Genomic DNA, 24,633 nt, shown 5'->3' on the forward strand with positions numbered 1-24,633 from the left:
CTGAGTGGAGAGGTGAGCGCTGCTGGGAATGCTGGGACATTATACAATAACGCCAAGGGAGGGGTCTGGTAATGACTGTGTCCTTGTGTTGTCAGGTTCCTATAAGGTGTTAGGATGTCGCTGTCTACTTCTGCATGGAGGAGTGGGAGTATTTAGAAGGACACAAGGATCTGTACAAGGACAGAGACCACATGGCTGGAAGGATATTAGACCTCACCCTGGAGATCATCTCCTTGATAACTGGAGAGGTGAGAGTCTCACATGACATCATTCTTATCTCTAGTAATAAAACAGGGAAATGACGGGAAAGGTGAAGGATTCTTAGAATCTCTGTAGTGATCGGCGTCTCCCCATACACAGGATTACACAGTAGTGAAGAAGTCGTCTGGTGAGTGTGTGACACCCCGAGTGTCAGGAGGATGGAGCAGGACCCAGAGCCCCATCACCAAGCCTCCACCTCATTCCCTGATACATGAGCAGAAGATCCTAGAACTTACCACCAAGATCACTGAGCTACTGAGCGGAGAGGTGAGCGCTGCTGGGAATGCTGGGACATTATACAATAACGACAAGGGAGGGGTCTGGTAATGACTGTATCCTTGTGTTGTCAGGTTCCTATAAAGTGTCAGGATGTCGCTGTCTACTTCTCCATGGAGGAGTGGGAGTATTTAGAAGAACATAAGGATCTGTACAAGGACGTCATGATGGAGAATCACCAGTCCGTCATATCACCGGGTAAGAGGAGACCTTCCATGACTGTAGAGATGAGAACAGTTCTGAGAGTCAGATTCCCCATCATCTGATCATCACATATAGACAATGTATTCAGTCACTGTGTGTATTTTCTACAGATGGATCCAGTCAGAGAAATCCACAAGAGAGATGTCCCAGTCCTCTGTATTCCCAGGACTGTCTACAGGAAAAGCACAATGTCCCACTGGATCATCAAGTAAGTGCAGCTGAGGTTTCTACCTATCCTCTACAGACTGATGTCAGGAGCATAACTAGAAATGGCAGGTTGGCCCCCAACCCCCACCAGTACATAGGTGTCATGCCCTGCTTAGGCTATGTACGGAGGTCTGCCAGATTAGCAGCACGTGTCTTGCCTTTTGTTTTGGAGTCAAGCTAGATCCGCCTCCCTTCAGGTGCACTGGGTGGGGTCGTTGGTTTCAGTTTGAATCACACCCACTCCCAGTGTTCCCTGCGGGTTATAGCTTCTGTCTGGATCTGTGTATGCAAGGAAGGAAGGATTGGCTGTTCCTGCTCAGAAAGATAAGTTGGTTTTTTGTTCTATTGTGGTTTGCTGTCTAGGCTGTTAGAGAGACGCCTGCCCCTCCAGGTTCTGAGGGAGCAAGCTGCCTCTATTCCCCTTTCACCATCTCAGGGATTTTAGGGTATTCTCAGCCCAGGCACAAGGACACGTTATTCCCACCTTAAGGGTCTGAACGTGGGCATAGCAGTATAGGGAGAGCTGGTAGGGATTTGTCAGGAGGTGACCTTGATCCCCAGCTTCTCACCTAGAGACTTGTTTGTTTATCTTTCTGTGTATCTTATACCCTGTCAGTCGTGACATTATAACCCGCCAATACTTTGACTGCCATTGCTCAGCGGTTTTGAGATGGAGTCAATTGATGCGCTAGTTGATCGCATGCAGGGATTATCCCTAGAGGTTGCAGATCTGCGTATTTCGGTCACACGGTGTCAGAATGCTCTGGCATCAGGTGCAAGTCAAATTTATGGGGAGTCTAAAGTCGCTCTCTCTGATAGATTTGCAGGGGGTGTGGATGACTTTATCCGCTTTAAAGAATCATGCAAGTTGTATTTTCGGCTGCGTCCATCTTCCTCTGGTGATGAGAGTCTGAGGGTTGTTATAATCATTTCTCTGCTTAAAGGGGATGCGCAATCCTGGGCCTTTTCTCTGCCGCCTGGTTCTTTGGCCCTCCGGTCGGTGGAAGAATTTTTTAAAGCTTTGGGATTAATATATGATGATCCAGATCGGGTCTCGATGGCGGAATCTAAATTGCGCAATTTATTACAAGGTGAACATACTGCAGAGGCTTACTGTGTTGAGTTTAGGAGATGGGCTACCGAGTCAAAGTGGAGTGACCCCGCATTACGTAGTCAGTTTTGTCAGGGGTTATCTGAGAGATTGAAAGATGCCCTTGCCTTTCATGAATACCCGGATACATTGGAGAATGCAATGTCTTTGGCAGTATGGTTAGATAGACGTATTAGAGAGAGGTGTAAAGCTCCCTCCAAGCAAGGGATCCCTCCTGTGAGTGGTTTCGTCTCACCTGTTCCCCAGGGTGATATTACTTGTAACTCTGGGGTAGGGGAGGAACCCATGCAGCTGGGTCAGGTATCTTTCCGTTATGGTAGTAGAGACTTTAGGAGGTTGCATAAACTATGTTATTACTGTGGAAAAAGTGGTCATTTTATTTTTGCTTGTCCTTTTGTTAAACCGCATGTTGATGAGAAAGAATCACAAAGAGGTTTACTTAAAGAGAAAAAGAAGACATGCCTGACTCTTGGGAGTGTGAATGGTGTGGTGGAGCAAGCAGGTATGCAAGCTCCCTGTAGTACTTGTTTTCTCCTTCCAGCTATGGTGGCGCTAGACTCAAGAATTTTTTGTTGTTGAAGTATTCATTGACTGTGGTGCTGGGGTAAACCTTATCGATTTTCTTTTTCTTCAAAATCTGGGTCTAAGTACTTGCACTTTAGAAAGAGAGATTCCGGTTTTTGCAATTGATTCTTCCCCTCTTTCTCAAAGGAGTCTAACTCATATTGCTCATGGTATTCTGTTAAGGGTGGGTGATTCACATGTTGAGATTATGTCTTGTTTTGTCATGAAGGACTTGCCCGCTCCTATAGTCTTAGGGTTACCGTGGTTGACAAAACATAACCCAATTATAGATTGGCAAGCGAGACAGATCATTGGTTGGAGTGAGTTTTGTTCGGATAATTGTCTTGGCACATCTATCTCTGGTGTGTCTACTACGGCTCTACCTCTTTATCTCTCAGATTTTGCTGATGTCTTTTCAGAGGGTGGGGCCCCCTCATCGTGACTATGATTGTCCAGTTAATCTCATCCCAGGGGCTAAGTTGCCAAAGTCTCGGCTTTACAATCTTTCTCAACCTTAAAGAGAGGTCATGCGGAAGTATATTGCCGAGAGTTTGGCAAAAGGTCATATTAGGCCATCTAAGTCTCCGGTGGCAGTGGGTTTATTCTTTGTAAAGAAAAAGGATGGATCACTGAGACCTTGTTTGGATTTCCGGGAATTGAACCGTATTACGGTCCGTGATCCGTATCCCCTTCCTTTGATCTCCGATCTTTTTGATCAGATTGTTGGAGCCAAGGTGTTCTCCAAGTTGGATTTAAGAGGGGCCTACAATCTGATCAGAATCAAGGAAGGGGATGAGTGGAAAACGGCCTTCAACACGCATGAGGGTCATTTCGAGAACCTGGTTATGACTTTTGGGTTAACGAACGCGCCAGCGGTATTTCAGCGATTCGTCAATGACATTTTCCATCATTTTGTGGGGAGGTTCGTGGTAGTTTACTTGGATGACATTTTAATTTATTCTCCTGATCTGAAAACCCATCAGGATCACGTGAGAGAGGTTTTGACGATCCTTCGGGAGAATAAATGATATGCTAAATTGGAGAAATGTGTGTTTTCTGTGCAGGAGCTTCCGTTTCTGGGATATCTGCTTTCTGACTCTGGTTTTCGTATGGACCCGAAAAGGTCCAGGCGGTTCTGGAATGGGACCGACCGGAGAATCAGAAAGCTTTGATGCGGTTTTTGGGGTTTACTAATTATTATAGAAAATTTATTTCGAACTATTCTACCATTGTAAGACCTCTGACCAATATGACTAAGAAGGGCGCTGATGTCTCTGTCTGGTCGGATGAGGCATTGCAGGCCTTTTCGACTATTAAGGAATGTTTTGCGTCTGCTCCCATTCTGGTGCAGCCCGATGTGTCTCAGCCATTCGTGGTGGAGGTTGATGCATCAGAGGTGGGGGTTGGAGCAGTGCTATCACAGGGTTCATCTCCTGGCAAATGGGTTCCGTGTGCTTTTTTTTCCAAGAAGCTCTCGGTCGCCGAGAGGAATTATGATGTAGGAGATAGAGAATTGCTGGCCATCAAATTGGCATGTGAGGAATGGCGTCACTGGTTTGGAGGGGGCGTCTCACCCCGTTACAGTATATACTGATCATAAGAATTTGGCTTACCTACAATCTGCCAATCATCTGAACCCTAGACAGGTCAGATGGTCACTGTTTTTTATCAGGTTAAATTTTGTGGTTACTTTTCGCCCGGGGGTTAAAAACGTTAAGGCAGATGCGTTGTCTCGCAGTTTTCCTGGGGGATGTGATTCAGAGGATCTTACTCCGATTTTGGCTGATGGGGTGGTGGTCTCCCCTCTGTACCCCGAATTGGAGATGGAGGTGTTGGGAGCCCAGGAGGGGGCTCCTGGTACTTGTCCTCCAGGGAGGTTGTTTGTTCCTGATGGACTGCGATACAAGGTATTTAAGGAACATCACGATACTGTCCTTGCTGGACATCCTGGTGGTAAGTCCACCTTTGATCTTGTGTCCCGGAGGTTCTGGTGGCCCGGGTTTCGTAAGAGCGTTGAGGATTACGTGGCAGCTTGTGAGACCTGTGCACGGTCAAAGGTTGTCTGGATCTGTGCATGCAAGGAAGGAAGGATTGGCTGTTCCTGCTCAGAAAGATAAGTTGTTTTTTTGTTCTATTGTGGTTTGCTGTCTAGACTGTTAGGGAGACGCCTGCCCCTCCAGGTTCTGAGGGAGCAAGCTGCCTCTATTCCCCTTTCACCATCTCAGGGATTTTAGGGTATTCTCAGCGCAGGCACGAGGACACGTTATTCCCACCTTAAGGGTCTGAACGTGGGCATAGCAGTATAGGGAGAGCTGGTAGGGATTTGTCAGGAGGTGACCTTGATCCCCAGCTTATCGCCTAGAGACTTGTTTGTTTATCTTTCCGTGTATCTTATACCCTGTCAGTCGTGACAATAGGTCGCCATTTTTTGCCATCTCTCCACACACAAATTTGTGCTTCAAAACAGCCCTGGCTCAAACTCCTCCTAAGTGTATGAAAGGGTCTTCCTGCCACATAAGCCTGCACCTGCTTCAGAGTCACGTCACTTTAGAATGTCATGTGACCCCGTGACATCAGAGGGTCCTTAAGGTCCATGGGATTTATACAGTATATACAGTACACACACACTGTTACTTACAGACATTCTGGGTTACTTTGGGGCCATCGCTCTTTGCTGCTTCCGCAGCTGATTTTCTTTGCTTCCTCATATGCTGGAACCCCAACAGCAGTGGGGTATACTGTAGGCTCCATTGCATCTTGCTGTTTGCTACAAATGGTTTCTGGTGTTATAAAAGATTGTATTAAATGTTCTCCTGTTTGGACATCCACTTGGCAACTGAGATTCAATGTGGGTAAAAATAAAGTCCTGCAGAGTAGATGTAAGTCATAGACTAAATGACAGCACAATGCCAGTCAGCTGCATCTACAGCAGATACTGTCCTGTATTAACAGTCAGTGACTGACTCATCAGGTACAGAATCTTCCTGCTTATGCAAAACATTATTACCTTCTCATCTAGAATCAGGTCACCACAAGGGACAAGAGCAAGTGGATATACAGTTGCAAAAAAACAGTATGTGAACCCTTTGGAGTGATATGGATTTCTGCACAAATTGGTCATAAAATGTGATCTGATCTTCATCTACGTCACAACAATAGACAATCACAGTCTGCTTAAACTAATAACACACAAAGAATTAAATGTTACCATGTTTTTATTGAACACACCATGTAAACATTCACAGTGCAGGTGGAAAAAGTATGTGAACCCCCTAGACTAATGACATCTCCAAGAGCTAATTGGAGTGAGGTGTCAGCCCACTGGAGTCCAATCAATGAGATGAGAATGGAGGTGCCCTGCCCTATAAAAAAACACACACCAGTTCTGGGTTTGCTTTTCACAAGCAGCATTGCCTGATGTGAATGATGCCTCGCACAAAAGAGCTCTCAGAAGACCTACGATTAAGAATTGTTGACTTGCATAAAGCTGGAAAGGGTTATAAAAGTATCTCCAAAAGCCTTGCTGTTCATCAGTCCACGGTAAGACAAATTGTCTATAAATGGAGAAAGTTCAGCACTGCTGCTACTCTCCCTAGGAATGGCCATCCTGTGTAGATGACTGCAAGAGCACAGCGCAGACTGCTCAATGAGGTGAAGAAGAATCCTAGAGTGTCAGCTAAAGACTTACAAAAGTCTCTGGCATATGCTAACATCCCTGTTAGCGAATCTACGATAAGTAAAACACTAAACAAGAATGGATTTCATGGGAGGATACCACAGAGGAAGCCACTGCTGTCCAAAAAAAAACATTGCTGCACGTTTACAGTTTGCACAAGAGCACCTGGATGTTCCACAACAGTACTGGCAAAATATTCTGTGGACAGATGAAACCAAAATTGAGTTGTTTGGAAGAAACACACAACACTATGTGTGGAGAAAATGAGGCACAGCACACCAACATCAAAACCTAATCCCAACTGTGAAGTATGGTGGTGGGGGCATCATGGTTTGGGGCTGCTTTGCTGCATCAGGGCCTGGACGGATTGCTATCATCGAAGGAAAAATTAATTCCCAAGTTTATCAAGACATTTTGCAGGAGAACTTAAGTCCATCTGTCCACCAGCTGAAGCTCAACAGAAGATGGGTGTTGCAACAGGACAATAACCCAAAGCATAGAAGTAAATTAACAACAGAATGGCTTAAACAGAAGAAATACGCCTTCTGGAGTGGCCCAGTCAGAGTCCTGACCTCAACCCGATTGAGATGCTGTGGCATGACCTCAAGAAAGCGATTCACACCAGACATCCCAAGAATATTGCTGAACCGAAACAGTTCTGTAAAGAGGAATGGTCAAGAATTACTCCTGACCGTTGTGCACGTCTGGTCTGCAACTACAGGACACGTTTGGTTGAAGTTATTGCTGCCAAAGGAGGTTCAACCAGTTATTAAATCCAAGGGTTCACATACTTTTTCCACCTGCACTGTGAATGTTTACATGGTGTGTGCAATAACAACATGGTAACATTTAACTCTTTGTGTGTTATTAGTTTAAGCCGACTGTGATTGTCTATTGTTGTGACTTAGATGAAGATCAGATCACATTTTATGACCAATTTGGGCAGAAATCCATATCATTCCAAAGGGTTCACATACTTTTTCTTGCAACTGTAAGGTTCAGTTTCCAGAAGCAATGACAGGCTTTTTACCATACAATAATGTAAGAACTGGAGGTGATGAGCTCAGCGTCCTCTCCAGGATAGGATCAGGTCATTTCATGCAGAAAAATGTCACATTTCATGTGTGTAAGATACTTGTCTGAATGTTGATCCTGTCTGATCACCACGTGAGGAGATCCTTCTTCTTCAGGGCAGAAAGGTTCATGTCTTCTAGGGGTGTTTGATCTTCGCCTGGATATAAGATAAGCTAGCAGTGCAGTATAGTTTTCTGTTTTCTCATGTCTTTAATGTGGGATCTTTACTGCAGGAAAGTTCAGGTGGAACGACGAGTGAGCTCAAAAAACCCGGATCAGTGTCCGCGAATGGTAAGAACCTTTCATAAATCTCGTTTGACTGTAAATGTCTTTATTAATGGGAAATCTGATCGGAAGTTCCGAGAAACCTCCTCCTCCTGGATACAGTGCCCCAATATATTCATCATCTTCCTCGGCACCGGTACAATGTGACCCAATATGGACAGAAACAATCACAAAAAGACTGGAGGGTAAATGCCGTTTCTGAGTAAAGGTCACATGATACGATAGGCCTCAGTTATAAACCTGTAGTATATTTGTATCATTTTAATAGTACAGGCGTTTTTGGACTTGGTGATGCCCATGAGGTTTCATTTTTTAATTGTTTACTTTTTTTATTCTAGGGGAAGCGGGTGATTTGAATTGAAAAATGTATTTATATTTTTTCAATATTTTTTTTAAATCACCCAAAGTAACTATAACCAGCAATCATTAAATTGCCACTTGTATTCCGTAATGGATATCTATGCATATACAAGATGCAATATATTCCAATGCAATGCTGCCTCCTGCAGGCCAGCATTGGAATATACTAGTAATTGAGCTGGAAGCCTTGTGAAGGATCGGGCCTATTACTAGTATGGGACTCCTTCCTTGATCTCAGCCAGGGGACGGTGGCCCAGTCCGGGAAGCTCGCGGCTCCCAGTTTTAGCTCTCCCAGATGCTGTGGTCAAATGTGACAATGGCATCTGAGAGCGCCAAAACCGGGAGCCGATCGCTATCTAATCATTATCTGTGTATTTGTCATATCTGACTCTGAACCGATGTCACCGATCAGTACCCTAGCCTGTTTCATATAATAGACCAGAATGCCATCAGTTTCTTAAAGGGGTTATGCAGCAATATATATTATTGATCCTCAGAATCGGTCATTAATATCAGATTGGCGGGGGTCTGACACCCGGTGCCCCCGCTAATAAGCTGTTGTAGAGGAGCGCTGCTTTTCTTCATTACACTGCCTGTCATGTTGAAAGTTTGGGCGGCGCAGTGTAATGACAGGTACTCTCTCCATTCACTTGCAGCCGCGTCCTCTTCAAACAGCTGGTCAGTGGGGGTGCCGGCTGTCGTGCCCCTGCCAATCTGATATTGATGCCCTGAGGATAGATCAGCAATATATATTGCTGCCCAACCCTTTATTGTTTCACTCACAGTCCTGGCTATATGGCGGGTGACAGGGCGCCTGCAGTACAACACCGCCAATGATATCAGACAGTAAGGGAAATTTTATATTTTTTTTAAAAGACTGTGTTGTAAGTGTATTTTACATACATAATTAAGTATTGATTGGTTCTGTCCCCTTAAAATATTATATCACCAATTTTTGGCCGAATATTCGCAATAAATTAGCAAAAATCGAGAATTCATTATCTATTTCTTGATTGCGAAAATCGGCAATGTAATATGCGCATACTGAGCGCGCTATACAGGCGTGGCTCACTATTGCTACATTTTCCAAGCTGCTAGAAGTTTTCTGAGACTGGAGAAAATGGTTCGCAGCAACTTTCGTGACTGTGAGGAAGAGCTCCTGATCCCTGTAAGTTTACATTTCGCATGCACGGCAGAACAATAGCTTTATATGCAGATAGAGAGTTCCAATATATTCGCGATTGCGCAAATCGGCACTAATGATGCGCAAATGTATTTGAGCAATACGTGCAACTTTGCATTTTATCAGGTCTGAGTAGTTATTACTGACATGACAGCACTATGTATGTAGCATGCAGGTACGGACAGCAGAGAAATAACACCCTGCACTGGAAGCTATCAGCTCCACCATATCACTATCTAACCTCCACAGACTATCCTCCCACTAACTATCTGTATTATATATAGGAGCTAACTATCTAATGTAATGACTCAGCAAAGCGCAGAGCACAGCAATGACACTGCTCTCTCTCTCCGAACTGCAAAAAACTGCAGAAAATGGCTGCTGGGGAGGGTCTTATATAGTAAGGGGTCGGCAACTTTCCTATTGCTTGTTAGGGATGTTGCTGAGCTCAGACAAAGCTATCGCAGCCTCCTCAATGGCCCACAAGCAAGAAGCAGTGAGGGATCACATGGGGACTGATGGGAAAAAACTAGAATATTCGCGATTACGAAGATATAGCACTATATTCTAGATTTTTACTAATTCTTAAAGTGCCTTAATTTGCGATAAAAATTTGCGATCAACACTAGTGATTATCTCTGCCCTGCGTGCCGCACACTGGACGTCCTTAGGAGGAGAGGCTGAAAGGGATAAACCTTGTGAACGACAGTTAATGGGAACTCCATTGAACATCATCCAGGTAGAATGTTGTAGATCTGTCTCTGTTTTGTATCACCATGGGGTGTCGGCCATGTGCGGCTACATGGCGACAGGAGTCCCCCCCCCCCCCATATTGTATAGTGTTACAGGCCAGTGATTATTTACTTTTAGTACTCTGTATAGGATTTGACTGTTTTATATTTTTTATCACATTTAGTAAATATATTTAGTCACTTAGCCTGCGTAAGCTTATTTATTCTCAAGTCTTGTCAATTTAAGTTAAAACAAAGACAAAACTTAAAGTTCCCCGACATGTTTCGCCATCCAACCGTCATGATCAGGGTTCAGGAGCTTAAAGGGGTTTTCCAGGATTTTAATATTGATGACCTATCCTGAGGTTAGGTCATCAATATCATATTGGCAGGGGTCCGACACCTGGCACCCCCACCAATCAGTTGAATAAAGAGAAGGCCGCGCTTCCTGCGAGTGCTGCCTTCCTTTCATTGTTTACCTGCTTACCGTTGACATCGCAGCAGTTAGCAGTGTAATTACAAGAAGCCATCCTATTCACTTCTATGGGACAGCTCCTTCCTATTCATGTGTATTCGAGCAATCATACTGATCTGCAGAATGAAGCACATGGTAAACATTGTAAAATGCAAAAATCAGTGCTGGAATTGCTGTTGTTTTTTCACATTCCCAACCAAAAAGAGTTAACAAAAATAAATCATTAAGTTGTATGTGCCCTAAAATTGCAATTAAAAAATATAGAATGCAGCAATGGAACAACGGGAAAAAAGGGGGATAGAAGGGCTTAAAAATAAAAAAAAGGAAAGGTGTAAGAAAATTAAAGAAGAAAGTTGCCATAATATGTAACGCACAAAAAGGGCACAACAGCGCTCAAAACAAAAGGAGGAGAAGATGTATCAGAGCTTGTTGAAAGGAAAATGCAGTTGCTGCCCATGACAACCAATCAAATCACTTATTTAATTTTCCAAAGGTTGTCCTATTATAGTATAGGAATCTGAATGGTGGCCACCTGCTCTAGTTTTGATAATTTTCCTTAAAGCTCATTAAGCACTTGGGTGAGATATGGTTTAGTAAAGCACATAATAGGGCCGTACATTAAGCGTATACACAGGTGGTGTGTACATGTTCATGCTGTATTTCCTTCCACTCATGATATCTATTATATTTATTTTTGGTGGTATCTGTTGAATTTCTGGAACTTTTGTCAGTTGACATTGGGATGTATTGGACTGTATGGTCGGGATAGAAACACCTGTCACCATTAGAGTTGAGCAGACACCTGGCTGAACTTCACAAAAAAGTTTGAGTTCGGGACCCGAACTTGACCCCGAACCCCATTGAAGTCAATGGGCACCCGAACCTTTGAGCACTAAAATGGCTCTGAAAATGTCATGGAAAGGGCCAGAGGGCTGCAAATGCCAGCAAAATGTGGTTAAGAGAATGGCAAGTGGTCTGCAAACAAATGTGGATAGGGAAATGACTTAAAATAACATAAAATACATAAAAATAAAAAATAACAATCTTGATCTAGGAGGACGAGGTCTATATGGAGTAGGAGGTTGAGGAGGCAGGTAAACTACACTGGTTTTTGGTTTTAATTAAAATTTTTTTTTTTAAAGTAGGGTACACCCCAAAACATCGGGAAATATAACCTGTGATAACCCCCTCCAGCCATGCTAAACAAACGTTCAGACAATACACTGGCTGCAGGGCAGGCCAGCATCTCCAAGGCGTAAAGGGCAAGCTCAGGCCATGTGCCCAATTTGGAGACCCAGAAGTTGAAGGGGGCAGACCCATCAGTCAGTACGTGTAGGCATGTGCACACTTATTGCTCCACCATGTCGCATGTCCCCGTGATGTTCATGATCCAATTGGATATCTTCTCTATCAACTTTCGATGTTCTTTTCTGCGCCTACCATGTTGATCAAGGTTAGCGGCGAATCAGGGTTCCACACCGGAGAGGGAGCGTGAGAAAGGGAGACCACATCCAAGGGAGGTTGAAGGGCAAATGTGAGACAAGTTGTTAAAGTTTAAGCACTGAATAAATAGGAGGTGGCGCGCGTCAATTAAAGAAGAATTTTAGAAATTTATGTCCCTGTCACCTATGCAGAGCAGGGGTAAATCACAGCCAAATATTGGTGCATTTCACCCGAGAATGTAACAGACAAATTAGTTAAATTTGTTTACCTGTCTACTAGGTATAGCAGGGGTATATCACACCCAAAAATTGGTGAATTTCACCTGAAAATGTAACAGACAAATTAGTGAAATGACATAAAGTAAAATACGCACATATTAAAAAAAATAATCTTGATTTATGAGGTGGAGGGCCATATGGAGTAGGAGTTTGAGGAGGCGGCCGACGTAGCGGTCTAGGTGGAAGCCGCGGTGGAGGATGGACTAGGTAACCAACACTGGTTTTTTGTTAAATTTTATTTTATTTTATTAGGTTACACTCAAAATGAGTGGGAAATATCCAAAATACAACAATTAACAATTGCAGTATAACAATGGCTGGGTAAGGCCGGTATACATGTCTATGCTGCACAAGGTACGGACAAGTCCTGTGAGATCCATGCCTGGCTCATTTTAATGAACGTGAGCTTGTCCACATTGGCTGTGGACAGGTGGCTGCGCTTGTCTGTGATAACGCCCCCTGCTGTGCTAAACACATGTTCAGACAATACACTGGCTGCAGGCCAGCACCTCCAAGGCGTCAAGGGCAAGCTCAGGCCATGTGCCCAATTTGGAGACCCAGAAGTTGAAGGGGGCAGACCCGTCAGTCAGTACGTGTAGGCGTGTGCACATATACTGCTCCACCATGTTGCTGAAATGCTGCCTCCTGCTAAGACGTTCCATATCAGCTGGTGGTGCTGGTTGTTGTGGCGTGCTGACAAAGCATTTCCACATTTCGGCCATGCTAACCCTGCCTTCTGAGGTGCTGGCGGTGCCCCAGCTGCATTGGCGACCTCTTCCTCATACTCTGCCTTCGCCTTGTGCTTCCACTGTGCCCCCGCTGTCAGGTGGGAATGCCACCAGCAGCGTGTCTACCAGCGTGCGCTTGTACTCGCGCATCTTACGATCACGCTCCAATGACTGAATTAAGGATGGTACGTTGTCCTTGTAACGGGGATCCAGCAGCGTGGCCACCCAGTAATCAGCACAAGTTAGAATGTGGGCAACTCGGCGATTGTTGCAGAGACACTGCAGCATGTAATTGCTCATGTGTGCCAGGCTGCCCAGAGGCAATGAAAAGCTGTCCTCTGTGGGAGGTGTATCGTCTGTGTCCTGTGATGGCCATGAGCTGGTTTGGGTGCCACCCTACTGTGAACACGGTTCCTCCTCCACCTCGTCATCCTCCAGAACTGTGCCCTGGCTGGACAATTGTGTACCTGGCGTTTGTGGATGCAGGAACCCCCCTCAGAGCCATTTGTGAATAACTGGCGGGAAACCCTATGAAATTATCCCTCTTCCTCCTCCTCCTGGGCCACATCCTCTTTCATCATCGCCTGAAGCGTTTTTTCAAGGAGGCATAGAAGTGGGATAGTAACGCTGATAACGGCGTTATCGGCACTGGCCATGTTGGTGGAGTACTCAAAACAGCGCAGCAAGGAACACAGGTCTCGCATGGAGGCCCAGTCATTGGTGGTGAAGTGGTGCTGTTCTGCAGAGCAACTCACCCGTGCGTGCTGCAGCTGAAACTCCACTATCGCCTGCTGCTGCTCGCACAGTCTGGCCAGCATGTGCAAGGTGGAGTTCCACCTTGTGGGCATGTCACATATGAGGTGGTGAGCGGGAAGGCCGAAGTTACACTGCAGCGCTGACAGGCGATCAGCAGCAGGGTGATAACGCCGAAAGTGCGCACAAACGGCCCGCACTTTATGCAGCAGCTCTGACATATCGGGGTAATATCGGGGTAATTTTTAAGGATCCTCTGCACCACCAAATTCAGAACATGCACCAGGCAAGGGATGTGCGTCAAACCGGCTAGTCCCAGAGCTGCTATGAGATTTCGCCCATTATCGCACACAACCAGGCCGGGCATGAGGCTCACTGGCACCAACCACTCATCGAGGCCCGTCCACAGCTACTGCGCGGTGTGGGGTTTCTCCCCTAAACAGATACGTTTTAAAACTGCATGCTGTCGTTTGTCCCTGGCTGTGCTGAAGTTGGTGGTGAAGGTGTTACGCTGACCGGATGAGGAGCCGGTAGAGGATGAGGAAGCGGAGTAGGAGGAAGAAACAACAGGAGACAAACTGAAGCGCCCTGCAATCCTCGATGGTGGAAGGACATACGCCAAACTGCTATCCTCCTCAGGCCCAGCCGCCACTGCATTTACCCAGTGTGCTGTTAGGGAGATATAACGTCCCTGACCGTGCTTACTGGTCCATGTATCCGTAGTTAGGTGGACCTTCCACAGATGCGGTTGCGCGGTTCACACCTGATTTTTTCCCCCACTTGGTTGTGTAGGGAAGGGATGGCTTGCCTGGAAAAGTAGTGGCGGCTGGGCACGAAGTACTGGGGACAGCCACCGCCATAAGGCTTTTAAAACTCTCCGTCTCCACCAGACGGAATGACAGCATTTCAAATGCCAGTAATTTTGAAATGCTGGCATTCTGGGCCAGGTGGGTAGGGGGAAACTTCCTCTTCCGCTCCAGTGTTTGGCAGATGGAGAGCTGAACGCTTCCGTGGGACATTGTGGAGATGCTTGATGACCCAGGTGTTAGTGTTGCTGGCAGATCCTCTGTTTACGGGGTGGCAGGTGGCACTGTCACTCCAGAGGTGGCTGAATAGGCCGAGACTGCAGCAGAAGAGGAAGCAGGAGGAGCCAGAGACCTTTCTTGGTTTTTGAGGTGTCTACTCCACTGCAGCTCGTGCTTTGCACTTAGATGCCTGGTCATGCAGGTTGTGCTCAGGTTTAGAATGTTTATGCCTCGCTTCAGGCTCTGATTGCACAGCGTGCAAACCACTCGTGTCTTGTCGTCAGCACATTGTCTGAAGAACTGCCACACCAGGAAACTCCTCGGAGCTGGCTTTGGTGTGCTCGGTCCCTTGCTGCTGTGGGCAGTAGCAGGCATACTGTCTAGGGGACGCCCGCTCCTATTTTGCAGCCTGCTCCCTCTTCTGCTGTGCTGGTGGCTTTGTGCGACCACCGCCTCTTTCTCCGAACTACACAGGTCACTCGCATGACCTTGATTCCATGTGGGGTGAGGACCTCATCGTCCTCCACATCATCTTCCACCCAGTCTTCACCCATGCCCTCCTTGTCGGTCTGCACACTTTCAAAAGCCACAGCGGTTGGCACCTGTGTTTCGTCATGTGCTGCGGTGGTCCTCCCATGTACTCATCTTGAAACATAAGTGGTTGGGCATCGGTGCACTCAATCTCTTCCACTTCTGGGGCAGGGCTAGGTGGATGGCCCTGGGAAACCCTGCTAGCAGAGTCATTAAAAAGCAGGAGAGACTGCTGCATGACTTGGGGCTCAGACTGCTTGGCTGATTTGCAAGGGGGTGAGGTGAAAGACTGATGGACATCGGCTGCAGTTGCCAACTCTGATCTTTCAGCAGGAGACTAGGTGGGAATCAATGTAAAGGAACTGGAGGCACTGTCGGCAACCCAATCTACTATCGCCTGTACTTGTTCTGGCCTCACCATTCGGCCTGACCAAATACTGCTGAAGGTTCTGTTGCCTACTCGCACCTGGGGAAGGTGTTTCACTTGTGCTTGTAGCTGGCACAGATCGACCACGTCCTCTCCCTGCAACAGGAGCTCCACCAGCAGCTCCACGACCGGGGCCACGTTCCTTATTTGACGCTCTCCTCATATTTCTCAAATTTAGGATCTCACCCAAAATGGGTGTTTTTTTGAAACCCAGAATATTATTGCAGTATTTCTAGCTTGTATGTCACACTAGCAAATGCAGCATAGGCCCCAGATGTAGGGTATTGCCAAAAATGGGTGTTTTTTTTAACCCTGAATATTATTGCAGTATTTCAAGCTTGTATCTCACACTGACAGTGTAACGGTCATGTACACACACACACAGATAGTGACCACTGCGCTCCACCCTCACCCCCTGGCCCTGCCTACTTGCCTCACGAGTCCTGATGACAGGGGACAACTGGACGGCAGTCCCTAACTTAGGATAGTGCTAGGAGGACAGACAAGACAAATAACTGATAGTGGACGGACGGACTGTAATACCAAGAGAGCAGCGTAGTACAGAGGGATAAGCAAAGAATGGTCAGGGGAAGACGGGGTCAAATACCAGGAGAGTAGTGAAGTACAACAGGAGTCTGCAAAGAGTAGTCAAGTGGAAGCCGAGGTCAGAATGCCAGGAGGGATGCGCAGTACAGGAAGAGCAGGCAGAGGATCGTCGTGGAACAGGAACAGGTAAGTATACAGGAATCAAACAATCGCCAGGAACCAAAATTAACAGACAACCTGTGGCCAGCAGGCTGCCTGTTAAATACTAGCTAGCTGGGGTCATGTGACGTGGCCAGCGTCACATGACCCGCACTAGGAAGTACAGCTGAGCACCGAGTGCCCAGCTCGGTGCTCAGACCTCGTGCGGGGCCACCGGACCCAAGACCCAAGAATTTCATGTTCTAAATGAAATTTTCGAACAAGTCTAGGAGCATGAACCTCCCTAGCAGTTATCCAAGATCTCTTTTCAGGTCCACACCCCTTCCAGTGAATCAGGTACTGCAAGGAATTACGCACTCTTCTGACATCCACTATTTTAGACACCACGTACTCGACAGCATCATTAACAAGAACCGGCGGAGGCGAGGCTTTCGATGGTACTTCCGGTAAAAAATATTTTTTAAGTAGAGATTTATGGAACACATTATGAATGTGGAATGACTCGGGCAGCTCCAACCTAAACGATACCGGATTAATCACCTCCATGATCTTATACGGACCAATAAAACGAGGAGCAAATTTTCTAGAATCTACCTTGAGAGAGAGGTTCTTGGAGGACAACCACACCTTAACCCCAACCTGAAAATTCACCCCCTTTGAACGTCTCCTATCAGCCTTGAGTTTCTGAGAACTTTGAGCCTTTTCTAGGTTCATTTGAACCCGGGCCCAAACTGTGCACAGTACAGAGGAGAGCCTATCAACCTCAGGGTTAGAGGAGGAGACGGATGACCCAGAATGAAAACGGGGATGGAAACCATGGTTACAAACGAAAGGTGAAACCCCAGCAGAAGAGTTAACACGGTTATTCAAAGCAAATTCAGCCAATGAAAGGTATATAACCCATAATTGCTGGTCATTAGCAACATACAACCTCAAGAATTGTTCCACAGACTGATTAAGGCGGTCAGTCTGCCCGTTACTCTCAGGGTGGTAGGCGGAGGAAAAAGACAATGAAATTTGACATCTTTGACAGAAGGCCTTCCAGAATTTGGACACAAACCGCACACCCCTGTCAGACACAATATTTTCCGGGATACCATGTAATCAAACAATTTCTTTCACAAAAATAGATGGCAGGGTTTTGGCATTCGGGACTTTAGACAGGGGAATGAAATGGACCATCTTGCCAAACCTATCGACCACTACCCAAACCACCGTCTCTGCCGGCGGTAGGTCAGTTATAAAGTCCATCAAGATATGAGACCAGGGTTTACTGGGAATGGGCAGGGGTCATAGGTTACCAGCAGGGTGAGTCCTAGGTGTCTTGGACCGGGCACAAACCTCACAGGCTGACACGTAGGACTTGACATCCCTAGTTAGAGTGGGCCACCAATAAGATCTAGAAACCAGATCCTTAGTGCCCTCAAAACCCAGATGTCCACAAAAGGCAGAATCGTGACACTCACCCAACAGCTGGAGATGAAATTGTATGGGAACAAACAACTTATCTGTTGGGGTGGATACCGGTGCCAGATGTTGTTCAGCCTTAATGAGAGTTGAGACATCCTGGGTTAGAGCTGCTACGAAGATATTTGCTGGTAGGATGGATTCAGGCGGTGCCTCAGTGGGTTGAAAAGCATGGAAGCTCCAAGATAATGCATCTGCCTTCACGTTTTTACTTCTCTGCCTGAACGTAATGTAGAAATCAAAACGAGTAAAAAACAGAGCCCATCTGGCTTGACGGGGATTCAACCTCTTAGCAGACTTGAGAAACATTAGGTTTTTATGGTCAGTGACAACAGTTACACGATGCCTTGCACCCTCCAGAAAATTACTCCATTCCTCAAATGCCCATTTAATGGCCAGCAACTCCCTATTCCCTATGTCGTAGTTTCTTTCAGTGGAGAAAATTTCCTGGAAAAGAAGGCACACAGTCTCAGATTAGTGAGGCTAGCAGGACCTTGTGAAAGGACTGCTACTGAGCCGTCCTCGGACGCATCCACCTCCACAATAAATGGTCTCTCCTGATCAGGCTGGATCAGAATGGGAGAGCTACTAAATGCCTTTTTTAATGTTTCAAATGAAGAAATGGCCTCAGTAGACCAATTCTCCAAATCCACCCCCTTCTTAGTGAGGTCAACAGTTTAGCAATTACAGAAAAATTCATAATAAATTTACGATAGTAGTTGGCGAAACCTAAGAACTGTTGTAAGGCCTTTAAAGATGAAGGCCTTACCCATTCCTTAATTGCTAGTACCTTACCAGGATCCATCTTGAAGGCGTGAGGAGTCAGGACATGCCCTAGAAACAGTATCTCTTGTACACCAAAGACACATTTTTCTTGTTTAGCGGATAACCGATTCCCCCTCAACAACTCTAATACTTGTTTAACATGAGAAACATGAGATTTGAAATCAGGAGAGAATATCAGAATGTCGTCAAGATAAACAATAACACATTTACCTAAGAACTCCCTAAGAATATCGTTCCTAAAATTTTGGAACACAGCTGGGGCATTGCTGAGTCCAAAAGGCATAACCTTATATTCAAAGTGTCCTGCCGGAGTATAGAACGCCGTCTTCTATTCGTCTCCCACCTTGATTCGGATCAGATTGTATGCCCCTTTCAGGTCAATCTTGGAAAACCAGGTTGCCCCCAGAACCTGGTTAAATAAATCCGGAATCAATGGGAGGGAGTATCTATTCTGGACAGTGATTTTATTTAATCTCCGGTAATCAATACAAGGCCTAAGACCACCATCCTTTTTCTTAACGAAGAAAAACCCCGCTCCCATAGGAGAGACAGAAGGTCTAATGTGCCCTTTACCAAGGCTCTCCTTAATATAATCTTCCATGGCCTTGAGTTCGGGCTTAGAAAGATTATAAATTCGCCCCTTAGGTAACTTGGCACCCTCAAACAACTCTATGGCACAATCATAAGGCCTATGGGGTGGTAGAACCTCCGGAGTTGGTGATGAGAATACATCAGAATATTCCCTAATGACTGTGGGTAATGAATCAGACTTCACTGAGACCCCAGCCTGTACTACGGACAAGCACGAGTCACACTTAGGTCCACATCTCACCAACTCCCCCTTGGACCAATCTATAGTGGGGTTGTGTAATCGGAACCAAGGCAACCCTAGTACCACCTCAACCGGTAGGTTCTCAAGGACTAAAAGGGAACATCTCTCAGAGTGGCACACACCCACAGTTAGAGAAACCTCTGAGGTACATGACCTCACCATATCACCAATCAGGGGAGTAGCATAACATGGATAGGTGTAGGTAAATCAAACATTGGAATACCCAGTTTAACAGCGTACTCTGAGTCAATAAAGCTGGCCGCTGGAGCCAGAATCAATAAAAGCCTTACCCGGCCATTTATTAAGCCCCAGAGAAATCGTAATGGGTACCAAAAGCTTACATTTAGTAAAATCAGGATGTACCTGGTCTTTAGGTTGCCTTGCCTTAGGAGACTTGACAGAGAGGGCCTTCTTAAGACACTGGTTGATCCAATGGTCAGGATCTCCGCAGTAGAAGCACACTCCACGTCTGCGGCAAAGATTCCCTCGGGTCATGCAAACCTGCATGGGTTCTTTGGTAGAGACCTCATCGCGTTCTCTGGGATAGGCCTCAGGCTGGACCACCATCTGAGAAAAAAACTGTCGCTCCTCTCTTCTCTTTCTAACCCGTCGGTCAAGACGGACAACAAGGGTCATCATCTCCTCTAAGGTCTCTGGAAGTTGATAACTGACTAGAAGATCCTTTAAGTTATCAGACAGACCGGACCTAAACTGACTCTTAAGGGCTGGTTCGTTCCATCCTTAGGGGACACACCACCTTCTGAATTGGGTGCAATACTCCTCCGCAGGTAGATTGCCCTGAACCAGTGCCTTTAGAGACGTCTCGGCTACCAGAGCCCTGTCTGGTTCATCATAGAGGGTACCCAGGGCCTGAAAAAAAACCTCCACTGATGTAAAACAACTGGCGCCAGCAGGTAAAGAGAATGCTCAGTCCTGGGGATCCCCCTGTAGTCGGGAAATGACAATGCCCACGTGTTGACTCTTGGGGCCAGAGGACACGGGGCGCAAACGGAAATAAAGTTTGCAATTCTCCTTAAAGGAGAAAAAAAAATTCCGGTCTCCAGAAAAGGGTTCTCAGAGCTTAATCTGGGGCTCTAAATGCAGACTAGAGGCCTGATGGAAGAACCTTGTCCTAGCTCAAAAGAACTGAGTTTCTCCCTTAGCTCCTGCACCATCTGCGTCAGGTTAGAGACATGGTCAGTCAGGGTCACCAGAGGATTCATTATAAAGTGGTTATTGGGCCTGTTAATCTGTAACGGTCACGTACACACACACACACACACACACAGGGGGGAGGATAGTGACCACTGCGCCCCACCCTCACCCCTGGCCCTGCCTACTTGCCTCACGAGTCCTAATGACAGGGGAGAACTGGACGGCAGTCCCTAACTTAGGATACGTGCTAGGAGGACAGACAGGACAAATAACGGATAGTGGACGGACTGGGTCAATACCAAGAGAGCAGCGTAGTACAGAGGGATAAGCAAAGAATGGTCAGGGAAAGCCGGGGTCAAATACCAGGAGAGTAGTGAAGTACAACAGGAGTCCGCAGAGAGTAGTCAAGTGGAAGCCGAGGTCAGAATGCCAGGAGGGATGCGCAGTACAGGAGGAGCAGGCAGAGGATCGTCGTGGAACAGGAACAGGTAAGTATACAGGAATCAAACAATCGCCAGGAATGAAAATTAACAGGCAACCTGTGGCCAGCAGGCTGCCTGTTAAATACTAGCTAGCTGGGGTCATGTGACGTGGCCAGCGTCACATGACCCGCACTAGGAAGTAGAGCTGAGCACCGAGTGCCCAGCTCGGTGCTCAGACCTCGCCTGGTTGCTGGGTGAACTGGGGACGCCGGCCGCGAGGAGGAGACATGCGCGGCAGTTCCCACCCCCTATCACCAAGGAGACGAGGACGCTGAGGAGAGCGAGCGCCTAGGCGTCCCATGACAGACAGATGCAGCAAAGGCTGCAAAATTAAGTATTTTGCCCAAAATGGGTGTTTTTTTAATAACAGAATAGAACAGCAGCATCTAGCGTGTGTATCTCACACTGACATATGCAACAAAGGCTGCAAATTTAGTTTTTTGCCCAAAATGGGTGTTTGTTTTTTTTAAACCCTGAATATTATTGAAGTATTTCAAGCTTGTCTTTCACACTGACAAATGCTGCAAAGGCACCAGATGTAGGATATTGCAAAAATTGGGGGGGTTTTAAACCCAGAAAATGATTGCAGTATTTCACACTGACAAATGCTGCAAAGGCCCCAGATGTAGGGTCTTGCAAAAAAATTTGTGATTTTTTAAACCCAGAAAATTGTTGAAGTATTGTAAGCTTTTATTTCACACTGACAAATGCTGCAAAGGCACCAGATTATTTAAACCCAGATTATTATTGCAGTATTTCAAGCTGGGATTTGAATGTCACAAAAGCACATATGCTGTGCTGGTACACTGAGCTTGCAGAAAATGGCCGCCGCCTCCCACCTTACTAACAGACGGATAAAAGTTATTTTTCTGTGTCACTGGGCTCAGGGCAGGGTAAAAAGATTGTGCACTGCACCCACAAAACTAAATCTAGGTAGATCGCTGAGTTAACATGCACTTCTGATTAAAGATTCTTTCCTATTCTCTCCCTCACAGCAGCAGCATCCTCTCCCTACACTAGTAACAGCAGAGTGACGTGCAGCGCTTCCTGACTCCCGCTTATATAGAGGCTGGGTCACATGATGCACTGGCCAATCACAGCCATTCCATTAGTAGGCATGGCTGTGATGGCTTCTAAGGGCACACGAGTTAAACGCTTGTTGATTGGCTGCTCTGCAGCCTTTCAAAAAGCGCCATAAAATAGCGGAACACCTAACCCGAACCCAAACTTTTACTGAAAAGTTTGGGTTCGGGGTTCCAAAATCCTAAAGTTCGGTACGAACCCGAACTTTACAGTACAGGTTCGCTCAACCTTACTTGCAGGAACTGTCATTCTCGATAATCAAGACGATTATTGGTTCCTTTAAATCTACCTTTACTCAAACTGTACATTATACTGTTATCTTACATGTCTTATTTATTTTATGTTTTCTGGCTTTCTATTGTTTTAAAAAAGCTTGAGAAAAAAATTTGCTTTGGGGAAAAAATAAACTTTTGTTTACTTTTCTAGGTAAAAATGGGATGAGAGTATACCATAAGAATCATTTATCTTCCTATGATAAAGCAGAAGATAGCAATATCACACAAGCTAATTCAATAACTCCTAATGTACCCTCAGTCCTTCATAGCGGAGATATATCCAATGATACCGCTAGTCACAAGAAACCTTCATCTAATCAATCACTGACTGGCAAAACAAGAACTAAACAGAAGTGTGGAAGAATATTTTCACAAGGGACACCTTTTAAGAAGAAATCTAATCTTTCTTTACATGAGAGAAATTGCAGAGATAAAAAGTCATTTTCATGCTCTGAATGTGGAAAATCATTTACCAGGAAATGTATTCTAGTTGGACATCTGAGAACTCACACAGGGGAGAAGCCGTATTCATGTTCAGAATGTGGGAAATGTTTTATGTTGAAATGCTCTCGAAAGAAACATCAGAGAACTCACACAAGAGCGAAGCCATTTTCATGTTCAGAATGTCAGAAATGTTTTAGTCAGAAATCTGGTCTTGTGGCACATTTAAGAATTCATACAGGGGAGAAGCCATTTTCGTGTCCTGAATGTGGTAAATGTTTTAGTCAGAAATCATCTCTTGTGGTACATCTAAAAATCCACTTAGGGGAGAAGCCATTTTCATGTTCAGAATGTCAGAAATGTTTTTGTCAGAAATCTGGTCTTGTGGCACATTTAAGAATTCATACAGGGGAGAAGCCATTTTCATGTCCTGAATGTGGTAAATGTTTTAGTCAGAAATCATATCTTGTGGAACATCTAAAAATCCACTATGGGGAGAAGCCATTTTCATGTTCAGAATGTCAGAAATGTTTTAGTCAGAAATATGGTCTTGTAAGACATCAGAGAACTCACACTGGTGAGAACCCATTCTCATGTATTGAATGTGGAAAGTGTTTTACTTGTAAATCAAGTCTTGTTAACCATCAGACAATTCACACAGGAGAGAAGCCGTTTCTGTGTCCTGAATGTGGGAAGTGTTTTCGTGTGAAATCAAAGCTTGTAGCACATCAAAGAATTCACACAGGAGAGGAGCCATTTTTATGCTCCGAATGTGGAAAATGTTTTAGCGAGAAATCCGATCTTGTGAAACATCTAAGAATCCACTTTGGGGAGAAGCCATTTTCATGTTCAGAATGTCAGAAATGTTTTACTCTGAAATCTGTTCTTCTGAGACATCAGAAAACTCACACAGGGGAGAAGCCATTTTCATGTTCAGAATGTGGAAAATGTTTTACCCGTCAATCACATTTTATTCGGCATCTGAGAACTCACACAGGTGAGAAGCCATTCTCATGTATTGAATGTGGAAAGTGTTTTACTTGTAAATCAATTCTCGTTAACCATCAGACAATTCACACAGGAGAGAAGCCGTTTCTGTGTCCTGAATGTGGGAAGTGTTTTCGTGTGAAATCAATGCTTGTAGTACATCAAAGAATTCACACAGGAGAAAAGCCATTTTCATGTTCAGAATGTGGGAAATGTTTTATTCTGAAATCACAACTTGTTGGACATCAGAGAACTCACACAGGTGAGAAGCCATATTCATGTACAGAATGTCAGAAATGTTTTAGTAATCAATCTGCTTATGTGAAACATTTAAGAATTCATACAGGGGAGAAGCCATTTTCATGTCCTGAATGTGGTAAATGTTTTAGACTCAAATCACTTCTTGTTGCACATCAGAGAACTCACACAGGGGAGAAGCCATTTTCATGTTCAGAATGTCAGAAATGTTTTAGTCATAAATCTGCTCATGTGAAACATTTAAGAATTCATACAGGGGAGAAGCCATTTTCATGTTCAGAATGTGGTAAATGTTTTGGTCAGGAAGCAAATCTTGTGAAACATCTAAAAATCCACTTAGGGGAGAAGCCATTTTGATGTTCAGAATGTCAGATATGTTTTAGTCAGAAAGTTAGTCTTTTTACAAGACTAACTTTCTGACTAAAACATATCTGACATTCTGAACATCAAAAGAATCCACTTAGGGGAGTTGCCATTTTCATGTTCAGAAAGTGGAAAATGTTTTAGTTAGAAAGTTGGTCTTGTGAGACATCTAGGAATCCACTTAGGACAGAAGTCATTTTCATGTTC

The 24,633-nt window shown here is 45.3% G+C and overlaps 1 protein-coding gene across 1 annotated transcript; it reads left to right on the forward strand.

Annotated features, from left to right (window-relative positions):
- The first annotated feature begins 506 nt into the window (after positions 1-506).
- LOC122934746 (oocyte zinc finger protein XlCOF6-like) lies at positions 507-24,420 on the forward strand. The gene is made up of 5 exons (XM_044290424.1): positions 507-528; positions 612-735; positions 852-949; positions 7,607-7,664; positions 22,529-24,420. The coding sequence occupies exons 2-5, from the start codon at positions 651-653 to the stop codon at positions 24,418-24,420; spliced, it is 2,133 nt and encodes a 710-aa protein (XP_044146359.1). The 5' UTR covers positions 507-528; positions 612-650.
- The last annotated feature ends 213 nt before the right edge of the window (positions 24,421-24,633 follow it).

This window comes from Bufo gargarizans, chromosome 4 (assembly GCF_014858855.1).
Source record: "Bufo gargarizans isolate SCDJY-AF-19 chromosome 4, ASM1485885v1, whole genome shotgun sequence".
Classification (NCBI taxonomy): domain Eukaryota; kingdom Metazoa; phylum Chordata; class Amphibia; order Anura; family Bufonidae; genus Bufo; species Bufo gargarizans.

Excerpts from the sequence above, each read along its gene's own strand:
- LOC122934746 (XM_044290424.1), top strand. The coding sequence starts at position 651 with ATGGAGGAGTGGGAGTATTTAGAAGAACATAAGGATCTGTACAAGGAC. Across the intron at positions 736-851 it reads CCAGTCCGTCATATCACCGG|ATGGATCCAGTCAGAGAAAT; the intron begins GTAAGAGGAGAC and ends TATTTTCTACAG. Across the intron at positions 950-7,606 it reads ATGTCCCACTGGATCATCAA|GAAAGTTCAGGTGGAACGAC; the intron begins GTAAGTGCAGCT and ends TCTTTACTGCAG.